The sequence below is a fragment of the Crocuta crocuta genome, unplaced genomic scaffold (genome assembly GCF_008692635.1).
Source record: "Crocuta crocuta isolate KB4526 unplaced genomic scaffold, BGI_CrCroc_1.0 scaffold44, whole genome shotgun sequence".
Classification (NCBI taxonomy): domain Eukaryota; kingdom Metazoa; phylum Chordata; class Mammalia; order Carnivora; family Hyaenidae; genus Crocuta; species Crocuta crocuta.
The window spans coordinates 3,464,780-3,480,013 of NW_027530179.1; the positions used below are offsets into that span (position 1 = coordinate 3,464,780).

At 43.3% G+C, this 15,234-nt stretch overlaps 1 protein-coding gene across 4 annotated transcripts in view; it reads right to left on the reverse strand.

The window, feature by feature from the left end:
• RUNX2 (RUNX family transcription factor 2) overlaps positions 1 to 15,234 on the reverse strand; it is a 221,333-nt gene that overhangs the window by 53,518 nt on the left and 152,581 nt on the right. For 3 of the 4 annotated variants that reach the window (XM_077764854.1, XM_077764855.1, XM_077764856.1), the window contains exon 6: positions 3,635 to 3,808. The exons of the other annotated variant lie outside the window; for it this stretch is intronic. In XM_077764854.1, coding sequence (XP_077620980.1) covers positions 3,635 to 3,808 — 174 coding nt within the window. The remainder of the gene's footprint in view (positions 1 to 3,634; positions 3,809 to 15,234) is intronic. 4 annotated transcript variants of the gene reach the window in all.

The following is a 15,234-nucleotide window of genomic DNA, read 5'->3' on the forward strand; positions in this document are numbered from 1 at the left end:
GATTCCAACAGAATGACACCATCAGACCAGCACTGCCAAGAAGCCAGTCCACGATACAGCTAGAACCGTTAGCCCTAGAAACTCCAAGAGACGCTGGAGAACACTAATATGAGACACTAAATGCCTCTCATTTCCTCAGTTTACGACTTCTAACTTCATTTCACCCCTTTTCTGTTGGCAAGTGTACAGTAGTGACCATACAACCATGATCATCATCTACAGTCTCGGGGTAAGAACTTGACATAACAAGAGGGCCAAGCCAATGAGAGATGACAAACATCTTTATCCAAAGGAGTCCATGAACTAAAATGCAGATGTCACATACTGTAGAGAAGTTACAAAATCCTTTGTAGGTAAGGCTCAAAAGTAGAATTTACATCTAAGCCTGCAATTACATAAAACCCTAAACTGGAATGGAACCCAAGGGTTTCACTATGCAAGCATTATATAGAAACGTGATTTCTGCCATTAGCGTGCATCGCCAGGGAACAATACACCCTGGGACGGGAAATTAGAGAGGACAGCTGATGCCAACAACACGTGACATCTCAGCTCTTCTTGTACTGATATCTTCTCATCTAAATTTTCATTAGTTCACCATTTCACCAGATGCTACCACTGTGCCTACACAAGCTAAAATAAATCCCCGTAATAAATCCCTTACAGAATCTGCAATCTAACAGGGTAGAAAAAAAAAATAAACGCACGGAAGCTAGAAAATAAGGCAATTTCCACTATAGCTTAGAGGCTAGACAGGCAGCCTCTAGACACAGGTGCCAGGACTCTTTCCTAAAGAAGGTAACAGTGACCTTGAGGGATGGATGGCTCCTTTCTGCAGACACAGACCACCGGAGATAGAAGAGCCTAAGTAAGAGGGAGAAGAATGTGGACTCAGGAAACAACAACATTACAGTCTGGGGACAGGACGTTGCTGTGTGAGGGCTGGGAAGGATCGCCATCTCTTCAATTAGATTTTAGGTCAAGGACAGAGCACTTTTCTTCTCCCCTTCTCCCATATTACCTAAGCCCCAATTCTTTACATGTGGGAGGCTCTAAATTATACTTACTAAATAAAGAAGAAAATTAAACCAGAGAGAAAAACATGGAATTAATTCACTTCGAAGTTGCTGCTGCTGGATGGTCTTGGATTTCCTAATAACTTGAGTCACAGTAGAACTGTGCACACCCTTGGTTACAGGGAGACACTTGTATCCATCACCTCACTAACAGTACAGGAGCATGTAAAGAAAGTGCCCGTGGCCAAGAGCGGGTAGGGGCGGCACAAACGCGTGTGTCAATCTGCACATTTGGAAGGCTGCTGGAGACAGTTGTTGGGTCCAATACTTTGGATGTTAGAAAAAGAAGAAGGCTGATCTACAAATCAGTTATTCTAGTGCTATAATCCCCAATGCAGAGCTAATACTCTTGTAGTATCATTCCAGAACGCTCTCGGTACCTAGAAATCTATTTTCATTTTTTAGAAATACATCCAGTAGATATTTAAAATGTTATTTTTAATTGATCACGAGGGAGTTCTAGCATGGTATTGTAAAAGAAAAAACACACTGCATCAGGAGTCAAGAGGCTGAATTCTGTTCCGCCACTAGCTTGCTGTAAAACTGCAGACCAGAAGAAGCTAACCTTTTTGAGCCTCCCAACGGGAAGGGAGGTGATGAGTGTAGGAGAGCCATGTCTATGGAAGTGGCCCGACCCCGATCTGCCCAGATGCTCTCCTGGTATCCCCATGTCCTACACGTCCCCAGAGCTTTACTCGCTGCACTTACATCTGCAGCTAACATGTAGACCCCCACCACCACTTTTACCAGGCTTTTGGAGATACCTAGGGTACCTCTAGTTTCTAAAAGGTCCTCTGGTGCTTTTTTATGATGTCATCTTCAGGTCTGAGGCCAAAGCCTTGAGGAAAGCATCTTCTGAAGTGAATCTAGCAACACACAGTTTCCAAAAGCCACTTTGAAAGCATTAGTCATGAGTACAATGTAATTAGCAAACAGTTAAGGATTAGGATATAGAAATCAAACATTTAAAGAGCTCAGGAATTGCCCAATCATAGAATATATATTTTTCTTATATATATTTTAATAGGCATCATAAGCCCCTTACAAATCACATATAAATACTCTTAAATATCTATACGAATGTGCATGCACACACACACGCAGTCTAAATATTACTATAAAGACAAAGGACAGCTATTTGTGAAGCTTAATCAAAGATCTAAAGCCCACTACTTTAAAAGCAGTAGCAACTATAGCTACAAAGCTTCAAATTCACAAGTTAGTGTGAATTTCACCCTTGCATTTTTATCAAGGACATGTGTCTAGTAAATACAGTAAGCTTTTAATTCTTATATATCAACATTTAGTGATTTCTTTAGGCCAATACATAGCTATTCTTCACAGAGCTCTAATGCCCTTCCCTGATGCAGGTATCTGTTCCTCTGTAGTGTTTAGATATTTTATTTTTATAATTCTGTATTATCTATTAAATATATATTCATGCATACCCCTATATTCAGACTTATATACATATGCCCAAAGAAACCTACTTTAAGTAGATATCCAAGAAGACATATACCTAATATGAGCAGGAGAGAAAGAGAGGAAGGTCATTCCATTTATAAACAACTATGTTTATAAACCATTAAGGACCAACACATAACCACTATCAACCAAAACCTAACTGTTAGAATAGTTTATTGTCCATTTTATTTTGAGTTATTTTCCCTCCATTCTAGTCCACCTCTGCCAACAGCAGAAACTAGATGACATGACTAAACGACATCAGCTCTCAGTATTTCTGATGGGCAACTTAAAGATCTACGATGACTGACGTACTCCTCTGTCACCAGGACCCAAACACAATCACACTAAAAGCAAGATCTGTTTTTGCACGACTGGGCCAGAAAAAAAGAGAGGAGAGAGAGAGAGAGAGAGAGAGAGAGAGAGAGGAGAGCTGGGAGACTTACTGCACCAAATGTGAATGATTAGTCTGTAATGCAATGCTGATGTTAATTTTTAAGAAGAAAGGTAAAGCAAGCAGCTTACTAGAATGTAGTATAAAGAGAAATGTTGCATGAGAAATTGGAGCTAAATGTGAATCAGAAGTGAATTCTGTCTGCCCGATGAGCCGCTCATTGACCTTGCCTTATACCCACCAATCAAGGCTTCCTGTTAGCCCCAGGCAATTTTCAAGCAAACTGAATGAAACAGTTATACATGTAAGAAATTCAAGCCCAAATTTGAGACGGTAAGACTAATTTTCTAATAGTGAGGGTGTGATGTTATCCCTTGCACCGCCCGGGCACAATACAGAAACTCGTAACAAACATTCTCCCAGAAAGCATGGTCGTTAACCATCCATCAGTGTTGCACACTGACGTTGCCAAGGAGTGCAGCATTTGCAGACTTCCCCCAGATTTGATCCCAAAGTTACTGAATATTGGAATTTGTTTCCTTTTTCAATCAAAAAGAAGGTCAGTATCTTCACGTTTTGATTCTTTAATAATAAGCCATTTCACAGCCCAGGAGTATTGAAGTGAGTACATCTCATGTGGTAGCCCCTCACCCCCAGCCTGGCGGACTGTGTGCAAGTGAAACCTAGGAGTCTGTCTTACCTGTAATCTGACTCTGTCCTTGTGGATTAAAAGGACTTGGTGCAGAGTTCAGGGAGGGCCGTGGGTTCTGAGGCGGGACACCTACTCTCATACTGGGATGAGGAATGCGCCCTAAATCACTGAGGCGGTCAGAGAACAAACTAGGTTTAGAGTCATCAAGCTTCTGTCTGTGCCCTGGAAACAGCAAATCATAAAATAAAAGCATATTAATGAGCTGAACAATTGACCATACTAAATAGATATGTGAACATACATACTGGGGGTTTATGCCAAGGGATTATCAATACTGGTATTTATAATGAAGTGTCTCTCTAATGCCTTCCGTTTCAAGTGGTTTTCCAATCATCATCTGGTGGTGAGCATTCCTAGTTCTGTTCTACAAATGGAGAGCTGAGGGTCCCAGAGGGTGGTGACTCGGAGCTGAGACCAGGACGGGCGCTCAGGAGGGACTGTCTGCGAGCCTCGTCCAACCCTCTGGGTGAGTGTGGGAAAGGTGGATGTGTTCTGGGGTATGTCTGCTTGTTTTGTGAAGGAGGAAACTTCCCTCAAGTTCAGAGAGTCTGTGCACATCACAGATACTATCCCCAAACTGGGGCAGAAACAGAGACAAACATTTGTCAAGGGGCAATTCCCATGATAACCACAGTGACTTTCCTTTTTCATGTTACAGCCCGACCTTACTGAGACTTTCTTCTGAAAAATTACAATTCAAGCCTAGAACCCCTTTCAGAGGAAAAAGTGGAAACACAGTCAAGGAAACGCAAATTCCCAAGAGGAATCTGGGTATTTTGTGATACCCCAAAACCTCAAAGCATATAATAAACTATGTTCAACCTGAGAGAATACTTTTTCTATTTTAAATTTACTACTATGGTTCTGTATAAGAAATGGAAAAATACCCTCCGGGGTTACCACGTGAATGTGAGATTCCACTAATGAAACGAAACAAAACAAAACAAAACTTTGTCTCTCATCTAGTTCATTCAAGTCTAAAGTCTAAGGAAATTCTAGATATTAAGGAAATATGCCCAATAAAATATAACTAAGGTTCTAAGGCTTCTTGACAATCATGAAATCATTCGTTGCAAAGAGTAGGGTATTGTCCTGGTGCAAATGTAATAGAACAGCATCTGGGTCTTGGTGTGATGTAAGTTAAGTGCATGCCTGCGGAGTGGTGCAGAGGTGAACAAGCAGGGTAATGCCTCATCCGTGAACAGAAATATACTGTAGATTCCTTTTTCCATATTCTGTACCAAAATGAGGCTCGAGTATGTTGCCCTAACATACTGTAACTGAAACTGAAGCAGATTCAAAAGAGGGCCATTAAGATATGACTTGGGGCACCTGGGTGGCTCAATCGGTTAATCATCCGACTTTGACTTCAGGTCAGGATCTCACAGTTCGTGAGTTCGAGCCCTGCGTTGGGTTCTGTGCTGATGGCTCAGAGCCTGCAGCCTGCTTTGGATTCTGTGTCTCCCTCTTTCTTTGCCCCTCACCCGCTCATGCTCACTCACTCTCTCTCGCTCTCTCTCTCTCCCCCTCTCTCAAAAAGAAATGTTAAAAAATGTTTGTTTGTTTGTTTGTTTGTTTAAGATGATGGACTGGAATCAGAATTTGCCCTTTGAAGAAAAATTAAGGGGATCAGGATTATTATCCATGAAAGAAGAAAACCTGGGAGGAGGATTATTAAGAGATTTCAAGAATGAGGGGCGCCTGGGTGACTTAGTCGGTTAAGCGTCCGACTTTCGCTTAGGTCATGATCTCGCGGTTTGTGGGTTCGAGCCCCGCGTCGGGCTCTGTGCTGACTGCCAGCTCGGAGCCTGGAGCCTGTTTCAGTCTGTGACTCCCTCTCTCTCTGACCCTCCCCTGCTCACGCTGTCTCTCTCTCTCCTAGAAATAAATAAAACATTAAAAAAAAATTAAAAAAAAAAAAGAGATTTCAAGAATGAGGAGGTATATTCTATGGGTAGCAAGAATACCTCATCTCCTCCTGGTACAGGACAAGAGGAATATATCAGGATAGGGTTAAGTTGAACATTAGAATTTCCCAACTATAAGCTGTCTTCATAAGACAAATTCCTTATTTTATTTGCCCCAAAATGTATTTTCCTGTCTCCTTTTTCATTGCCTACCCAGCCCAAAGAAAACAGACAGGAAGCCAAGGCTTGGTAATATGAGTGTAGCTGTCTCCACAGCCAAACATATTCCAAATAGGCCCATTAACTGAAATGGACCCACCACCCTCTTTCCTGCCAGTTGGGGCATCTGCTATGATGAGGGACTAAGATCAGGAAAATTCACTGTGTGTGGATGGGTGTTTTCCCAATTGTTTGTGACTTCTTATCCAGATTACAAATAGATCATAGAACTCTACAGGGCCTTTAGAAATTGGCCCAAACAGCTCCGGGAGGCCAGCAAGCAAGGCATTCACAGAGAAAGCAACAAAGGCCTGCAGAGGTACCACAACCAGCCTGTGGTCTTCAGCTATTGGCTAGCTCGGCCTGGACTAGGATCACAGTCCTCATCCTAGCTGACGACGACGTTTTCCACTCATCATGTGGCACCATCAATGCTGGCATTCTAGATTATCTTCCCTTCCTCAGCTGCTGTGGAGGACTGAAAATATCCAGATCCACAGAAAGAGACACCTAAGAGCTCAGCCCCATGCGGTACCAAGGCTCGTTTTCAACGCAAACAGAAGCAGCAGCCAGGATCCAATTACAAAGTTAATAGCTCACCCATTACCCTAAACAAACTTCCATCGATACATCTTGCTGCATCTAACTAGTGTGACAATTAGGGAATTATACAGGACTTGTCACAGTTAGATCCATGGATTCTGTTCCTCACATCCATTCAAAAAAAAATTATATATATTGGTGTGGTGTTGATACAGCTGTAAACATTAACAAGAAAGCTTATGGAACTGTCCCTGGAAGTTATTTTTTTTAATAGGCCGTATTTTTGGAATGGCAGATTCCCTGAGGGCTAAGCTGAGGGCTGCACGATCTTGCCTGGTCCCTTTACTTACTGGGACTTTATGTGGGCTATGGGTCACAAGAAAACATAAAAAAGCCTTGCCTCTGCTTTCTACAGCCTTTTCATTAGGCTTTCATGGAGACCGTAGGAGATGTAGCTCAGCATTCGAACATGTGAGTTGAGTCCACTTTTTATTTTCTCTTAGCCCAGTGCTTCAGGGGGGTCGTCATAGGGGGTTGTAGGCAAGAATAAAGAAAGGCCTGGCAGCAGCACTGATAAGTATGGAAACTGCAAGAGCAGGTGACATTTTAAAAGCCTCAGTGACCTTCTGGAAATTCTCTTCAAATGTGAGCCACCAAGTATACGGACACCCAGAGTAATTCAGGGAACATCTATCTGTGGCAGCGCACAGACCAAAACACATACGCGTTTCTCCTGGCAGATGTCTACCCCTTCGTAGCCACCACCACAACCACAACAAAATTCTTACACTACAATGAAGAACAAAAGCTGAACAGCTTCTTCATCTTTCAACCATGACAAATACCGGCTACCGCTAAACCACATCAGGGTTAACATGCGAACGACGGGCTGAAAGAGAACATGCTGAAATCCTCCACACTCAAGTAGTCCCTTAAGAGATTGAGAAGACGGAAGACAAGGGCACCTTGGATTACACCAAAGACAGGGTACTCTTCCGTGGTAGGAGGAGAGCTAAGCCTCATCCAAAGGGTCAAAGAGTAGGTCTTCCAAACAGGAGAAGAGTATAACAAATGGAAAACTGTTGTGTTCTGTTTAAGACTGTGTGAAAGTTCGGTCATGGACCCTCTTCTCTAGCTATACTTTCTCCGTTGAGCAGTGGTCCTTCCACTCCGGTGGGATAAGAGAATCCTCCAGGGAGCTTGGAAAAACATAGATGTCCAGACCCCACATCAGCTCAATTAAATTGTAATCTCTGAGAGTGGGTCCTGGGGAGTTATTTTGTAAAATAACTCACGACCTGACGTGCAGGTGAGGCAGAGAACCACTGCCCAACGTGACCTCACAATCTCGTGCACTCGATGCCACCTATTCCCATCAGTGATTCCCCCATTTCTGAGATAAGCCCTGACCTCCGTCCTGAGATCCTGGTCTGCATGTCCCACTGCATAGCTGACTCTCTCCTGGAATGTAAAAGATATTTAAATAGGGTATACTTAACACAAAACTCTTGACTCTTCTCACCAAAGAACCCTATTCCTCTCTGAGTACCCCCATCTCAGTAAGTGGCACCAGCCACTCAGTCATTGAAGCCAAAAACCTAAACATTTCCCTTGATTTCCTCTTACCCCTCACTCGCCACATTCAATCTATTACCACATCTTGTCATTTCTATCTTCTCAAATCCATTCAGTTCTAGTCCAGGACCCCACCCCCTCTCTCTGGGGATCTGTCACTGAATCCTTTGAGTTTCCCATCCCAGGACCTCTCCATATTCCTGAATCACTCCCCCTCTCTGTTTCTTTGCCCACTCCTTCTTATCCCTTAGGCCTCACAGTAAGCACCACCTCCGATGAGAGGTCTTGTCTGCCACTCTAACCAGAGTGGGTCTCCTTCTCGAGCACACCCTCCCTTTATTTCCTTTATGGCTATCACCACAATCTGTACTTAACTTGTGTATTTATTTGTCTCCCCTGCAAGATATAAGCCCCGTGAGAATGAGTACTCGGTCTTATTTAATGTTGTATCACTGCAACAGTCCAGTGCCTGCCATATAGTAGGTACTCAACAAATATTTAGGCAATGAATGAATGAATCGGTGGATGTGCTCTTCTCTTTTAGACAAATGTCTTGGTTGAGAGAAAATTTTCTGACCCGGGATATCCTATTATAATGCTATCCTACTATAATGCTATCTTTCTCCCCAAAAATCCTTTTCTTATTTGACAACCTAGTGAATCCAGTGGGCAAAACCTTTCTTTAGAGACCAGGCCTTAGTGGTGCTTGCTGAGAAATTTCCCTGAAGGTCATTTATTTAAGTGAATGCATAATTGCTTGCTTGCTTTCTGAAAAAGCCCCATTTGCTCTCAGGATAATTCTTGAGCATTGCTGCAAGTCATTTAGAATCAAAGAGCTGAAAAGGACAGCAGAAATTGTATTGACTCTAAATTTCTGAGTGATGTACTTCTTGTACAAATGAGGGCCTTGACTCCCTGAGAGGGGAAGTGACTTCCCCAAGGCCACACAGTTGGGGGCAGGACAAGAACTCAGGCTTTCTGCCTGCTGGCCCCATGCTCTTTTCCCTTCCACAGCCAACCAGCTTATTTTAGATTAGAACATCACAGCATCAGTCACACAAGGGAAATCATGGTCAAGAGAATTTAAAATGAAAAAAAAAAAGCAGTTTTCAGAACAAATTTATTTCAAAACGTTGAGCGTGTTTGGCTGACTATGACTCTTCTTGCAATAAATTCAGGGGCATGAGAAGAAAGCGTGATCAGAAGGTCATGGCATTTACACATCCTCAGAGCAAAGATGCTTGAGGAACCGTTGGGTCCCTGAGCAAGAGTGTAGCTATTTGCCCCAGTCCTCCCCACCCCGCTGTCCAGTGCGAGACCATCACACTCGCCATGACAGTTGGTAACAGGGCCGTTAGGTTTTCCGTTTCGAACAGGCACCGGCAACTGGTACATGAAGACCCTGAAAGTGTGGTAGGCGGACTGTGAAAACACACATGCCTCTGCAACGTGACCCACTCTGCCCATTTCTATAAAAGATGATTGAGGACTGCCTAACCACCAAGGAAAGTTCTGTGGGCCCCCAGCCAAATCGTCAAATCATCGCACTCCGCACACTCTGTTCACAGCAGGAGGCACTGTGCCAGGTGGAGTACTCCTCCTGAAGGATGCCTGAAAGCTCTTACAAAGGAATGCACCCTTCAGACACAAAGCACCTTCACAAGAAGGGTGTCAAGCCATGGCAGGTCCACTGTCATGACACAGCAAGGTCATCTCGTGGACCACTAGGGCATGATGTTCAGCAGCTCACCTTTTTACGGCAGGGTTTTAAATCAATTTTGGGACACCTGGGTGGCTCAGTCGGTTAAGCATCTGACTTTGGCTCAGGTCATGATGTAGCGGTTGGTGAGTTCGAGCCCCTGTCCAGCTCAGAGGCTGGAGCCTGCTTCGGATTCTGTGTCTCCCCCTCTCTCTGCCCCTTCCCTGCTCACACTCAGTCTCTCTCTCTCAAAAATAAACAAACATTTAAAAAAATGTTTTTGAACAAATCAACTTTAAGCACTCACTTATTGGGTATCTACTTCTATCCTGAGTTTCATGACAATACAACTTTAAAATAGAATAAATAGGGGCAGCTAGGTGGCTCGGTCGGTTGAGCGCCCGACTCTCCGTTTCAGCTCAATCATGAGCTCACAGTTGGTGGGATTGAGCCTCACATCGGGCTCTGCACTGACAACACAGACTCTGCTTAGGATTCTCTCTCTCTCTCTGCCCCTCTCCCACTCATGCTATCTCTCTCAAAATAAATAAATAAATTTCAATCAATCCATCAGCCAATTAGAATAAATAAAACTAAAAGGCAGATCTGCAAGAGACCATCAGTCAGATAGATGTATATGATACAAATCTCAACAGACGCACGCCATTCTTCAAATCACTTGATGCCTCTAGTTTTAAAACCACACATTCGTTCTTTTAAACTATATGATCTAAGGGTGCCTGGGTGGCTCAGTCAGGGAAATGTCTAACGCTTGATTTCAGCTCAGGTCATGATCCCAGGGTTGTGGGGTCGAGCCCCACATGGGCTCCATGCTAGACATGGAGCCTGCTTAGGGTTCTTTCTCTCTCTCTCTCTCTCTCTCTCTCTTCTTTTTCTCCCTCTGCCCCTCCCCTGCACATGTGCTCTCTCTCTCAAATAAAAAAAAATAATAAAAATAAATAAACTATGCAATATATATGGGAACTTGCCCTTTTAAGACAGATCTTTCCATCCCCTGACTAATGAAATGATATTCTGGCAGCCTAAGGGCCTCCTCTCCTCTGCCATGCACTCAGCCTTCCCTGGAAGACGGGGGTGGGGCAGGGAGACATTAGCTAATTTTGCTGTCAACAAGTATGTGAGAGGTGGAGGCCTGGTCCAATACTCCAGGGCTCAAACCACAGAATCTACCCATTTAAGATGTTGTGACAATGATCCTCGGGAGGAAAAAGGAAGAGAGGAGAGGACTCGCATCAGAAATTACCTTTTTTTCAGAGCAAACTGGTTCTACAGCCAAAAAGCTGCTCTTCCACACCAGTTCTGGAAAAACAGCAGCAGCAAAACTGAGGTCCTGGTTATAATCTCTCTACCCTGAAAGTGGTACGTGAAGGAGTGCTTGCAGGGAGGGGCTGGGGACGAGGCTGACTAATTTTAAAGCCCTAATTCTATTCCAAATGAAATTACTTGGAATTTGACTACTGCGTGGAAGGGTGAGCCTTAGTTCATCTTAGAGAATTCAATTTAGATGGTTTCCAGCAAAAGCAAAGCAATAGAGGAGCTAGCCAGGCTCAAGGGAGTTCTTAGGGGAGCCATTCAAAGTGTGGATCCAAACACTTTATAACTATTGAGGCTCCGGATTGGAAACCTTGATTTTCTGCATTCCGTCATACATGTGAAAAATGGAAACACTCCCGAGAAAAGTGAAACTTCTTTTTGTTTACATTCAGAGGACTGCATTTCGCTGGTGGTTTGTGAAAGTCCAAAATTGGAAGACCTATACTCTTGTGACGCTTGTAATGTTTAGTTAAGCCCTCTCTCTGCCTCTCCCTAATGCACCCCTGCCCCCACTACAAACAGTCCCAACCAGCTTCTCCTCTAATCTCCTTATTTCCATTAATATCACCACCATCTGGGGTGCTTGGGTGGCTTAGTCAGTTGACCGTCCAACTCTTGATTTTGGCTGAGGTCATGATCTCAGGGTGGTGAGATCGAGCCCCAAAGTGGGGAGCCTGCTTGGGATTCTCTCTCTTTGTGCCTCCCTGCTCTAGATAGATAGATAGATAGATAGATAGATAGATAGATAGATAGATAGATTATGTACTATTATATATTAAACAAATACATCACCACATTCTAGTCTCTGAGGCTCAAAATCCAGCCCAGATATTCCTTCCCCACCTCCCTTTCCTGCACTCCATCATTCAGATAAGCCCATTCCTATAGCTTCTGCAGGAATGGGCCCCCACTTTCCATTCCCACTAGAATGAACCCTGCTTTCCAGTCCTACTTGTGGCTAACACACCAGAGAACCAGCATGGAATAAATGAAAGGGCATCAACTAATTGTATGACCAACTGCAGGAAGGGATTTAACGGAACTCTCTAGTCCTACCAAAAATGAAGGATCCATTTCCATAATTCCTGAGGTCCTTTCAGCTCTTGAGTCCTAACATTTCTCACCTGCTCAAAACCTTTCAACTGTCTCACACTGTCTATAAACAGAGCTCCCTGGGCCCAGCAGGGAAAACAAAGACCTGGAAACACCTGGTAGATACAGTCTGATTATACACTGTCACTCTCCTTTCCAATGGCTACTTCTCAACTATCCCCGGACTATCCACGGTTCTTCATGGAGCCCCTGTGCCTTTGCGAAAGCTGTCTCCTCCACTCGGATGACCCTCGCCCCATCATCTCCATTTGATCATCCCACCCTTCTGGTCTTTTCAGTGTCTCTAGGACCTCAGTGATCCCTATGGTTTCCATCTCAGCAAGCTGAAAGCAGCTGTAACTGTTTTTTGTCTATTACCTGTGGTTACAACTTCAGTGTAGTAGGCATTCAGTAAGCAAAACTTACTATGAATTGATATAATATATTTATACAGAATTTCATATCCTATAATCTTAGACTCTCCTGGACTTGACTATAAAACCCTTGAGGGTCACGCCTCGTCTCTAGCACATAACTTAGGGCTTAGGTACAAAGAAGGCACACAACGCATGCTTATTGAATTAACAAATAAGAACATTGATAAATCTAGAATCATCTCTCCTTTTGTCCAGTAAAAGAGAGGAGATGGGGGGAAAAACAGGCTAGTCATCGGGAAACATTTCCCACAGTAAAATTGATGAGTCTATAATCTTTGCTGGGAAAGGCTGCTGAGTCATCTTTTTTTCCTAAGAGTATGCTGTCTGGTTCAGGTCACAAACTATTTCTGGACTAGAACAGTAAAATGGACTCAGAAACTGCCTTCATGCTTAAGAAACCTCTAGCTAGGGGAAGCAGGCAGCCATACAATACGACATGTGCCTGGGGCCCCAGAGCTCACAGGAGACACAGCTTGCGAGAGGAGACAGCTCTAGAACCATGTTAGCATGTGGCTTCAGACAGAGGACCACAGATCATAAACAAATCGCCTTCCCGGAGATTCTTCTCTGATGGCATCTCAAAAATGAACTAACAACAGCTTCCCTCTAAGGGCCCTTCTTAACATATAAACCAATTTCTAAAGGGGGAAAATATCATAATCACCACCACGTATCTTCAAGAGCCCCCTTTCCGCCCTTGAACAGTCAGGCATGTAGAATTCAAAGTTTATCAAGGAAGAAGAGACGAAGAACAATTTCACCCAAGAGAGGTCTGAAGCCTCCCTGTCTCTTGGGTAAAAACATAATTATGGGAAGAAAAAAAACATAATCTACTCAAGAGACATAATTACATAGCTAAGCCATAGACTCCATAGAAATATTCTAGGAACTCTAGTTCATAGAAAAAAATGTTAAAAACTGAATTTACTTTCTTTTAATAACACGAGGCGCCAGTTTAGATCAGTGAGTAAAAAGTTCACTCTCCCAAACTCATTTTTAAAACACAATTGGGTGCATGAGAGAGATCACTGAAGGAGAGCCTCTTTCCAAATCTAGGCCTCTAAAGGTTCAAGAATTCAAGAGCTTTCAATAAATACACAAATGAAAGACTTGTGAAATAGTCATATTCGTGCATCTTAACTGTGAGTTCCTTTATAACTTTTCAATTTCGGGCTGTGGCAAATCGCGACCATCAAAGACTGAAGGGGCTATCAGGCTATGCCAGTATCAGTCACACATCAGGGAATAACTTCTAAAAACCATATGCTTAGAGTGTAATCCTTTTCCTTGAAATAATGAACTTGAAAAACTTGAGACATCTGAAGAAAAACTCACAGGAGGTAAGAAGAAAAAAAAAGATTAAAAAATTTTAAAGAAAAACCAGATGAAAGTATAAAAGAAACACAACGAGGGGAGACATAATACTTTTTTGCAAGCAAGGCAAGAAAGAGCTTCCAGAGAACCTGGCTGACTTCACCATAGCCCAGCTCTGGACTCCTAAAACCTCCCTCATCCACTCAGCCTCTTTACCTCCAGATTCTCTGGCACTTTCCAGTTCCAGTCCTGGATCCTTGACTTCTTCACCTGTCATTTCCAAGGGATGCTCTTTCCCTCTTTACTCCCATCCAACATACAATTACACGAATGAGAATTTTTCAGAGGTGGATGAGAATGTGGATTTCCAGGCCATGTTCTTCATGATAGAAAAGTCACTGATGCCCAGAAAAATACTGTGATTCGTTCGAAGTCATGGAAGTAGGCAGTGACACCAAAAGCCAGTCCCCTGACCTGCCTCAGCTCTCCTTTTCATATGTCAGGCAGCCATAGAAGGGAAGGGGAGAGGAGAGGAGAGGAGAGGAGAGGAGAGGAGAGGAGAGGAAAAAGGGTAGGGAGGGGGAAGCAGAGAAAAAGAGGCCTAGAAAGAACAGAATAGGAAAAAGCAGAGAAGCTTTACTTTTGAGCATTTATTACGTTGTACGCAGGTTCTACAACTTCGTTTTAGCACAATACCTCCTTCTACTAACTACAACCCAACATCCCACAGCCATCCTGGGCCATCTGAAACTGCATCTCTCCCTTTAGTTTCTGGGAAACGAATAAAAGCTCTCTTCCTCTATGTTTACACTCTACCCCTAAAACTTAGTAAAACTTGAGTGTTTTCGTTCGGAAAACATTTCCTTTGCCTTCAAATATACTTCACACACACGTCTAGATCTGTGTTACTAGGATTTGTAGAGCCCCCACTGAGAGATGTAAAGATCTTTTTGATGGTAACATTGCAAGCAATGGAAATGGTAGTTTCCACAGCCGGACAAAAAGCATCACTGTTTATCTGCCAATAACCCAGCTAAACATGGATGGCATTATTCTTCAAAGAGTCCAGTGACAACTAGCCTATACAGACTGTCACGCAACTCCTGGATCCTGACTGAACCTCCTTAGCGTGCTATCTTCCCTGTTTCTCTTTCATTACTATGGTTTCGTACGTGCGTTATGTAACTGCGTGTGTGTCTGAAGCAAAGGAAAACGCTACACAGAAGTAATTAAAAAGTGCAAAGAGCTCCTCGCTTGACACATGCCGCCACAGCAACAGAACATCATTTTCAACTTTCCCATGGCTGTAACAGGAAGCAAACGTTAAAAAGTAATAACCAAGGAAAAATTCAGCCAGCTCCCGCAGCCCGGTCTTGCTGTGCTAAATGGCAGTGAAGATCATAAAGGAAAGAAAAAGAAAAAGACAGAAAAAGGAGGGGGGGCAGTTCCTTGCTTCAACTGGACCTG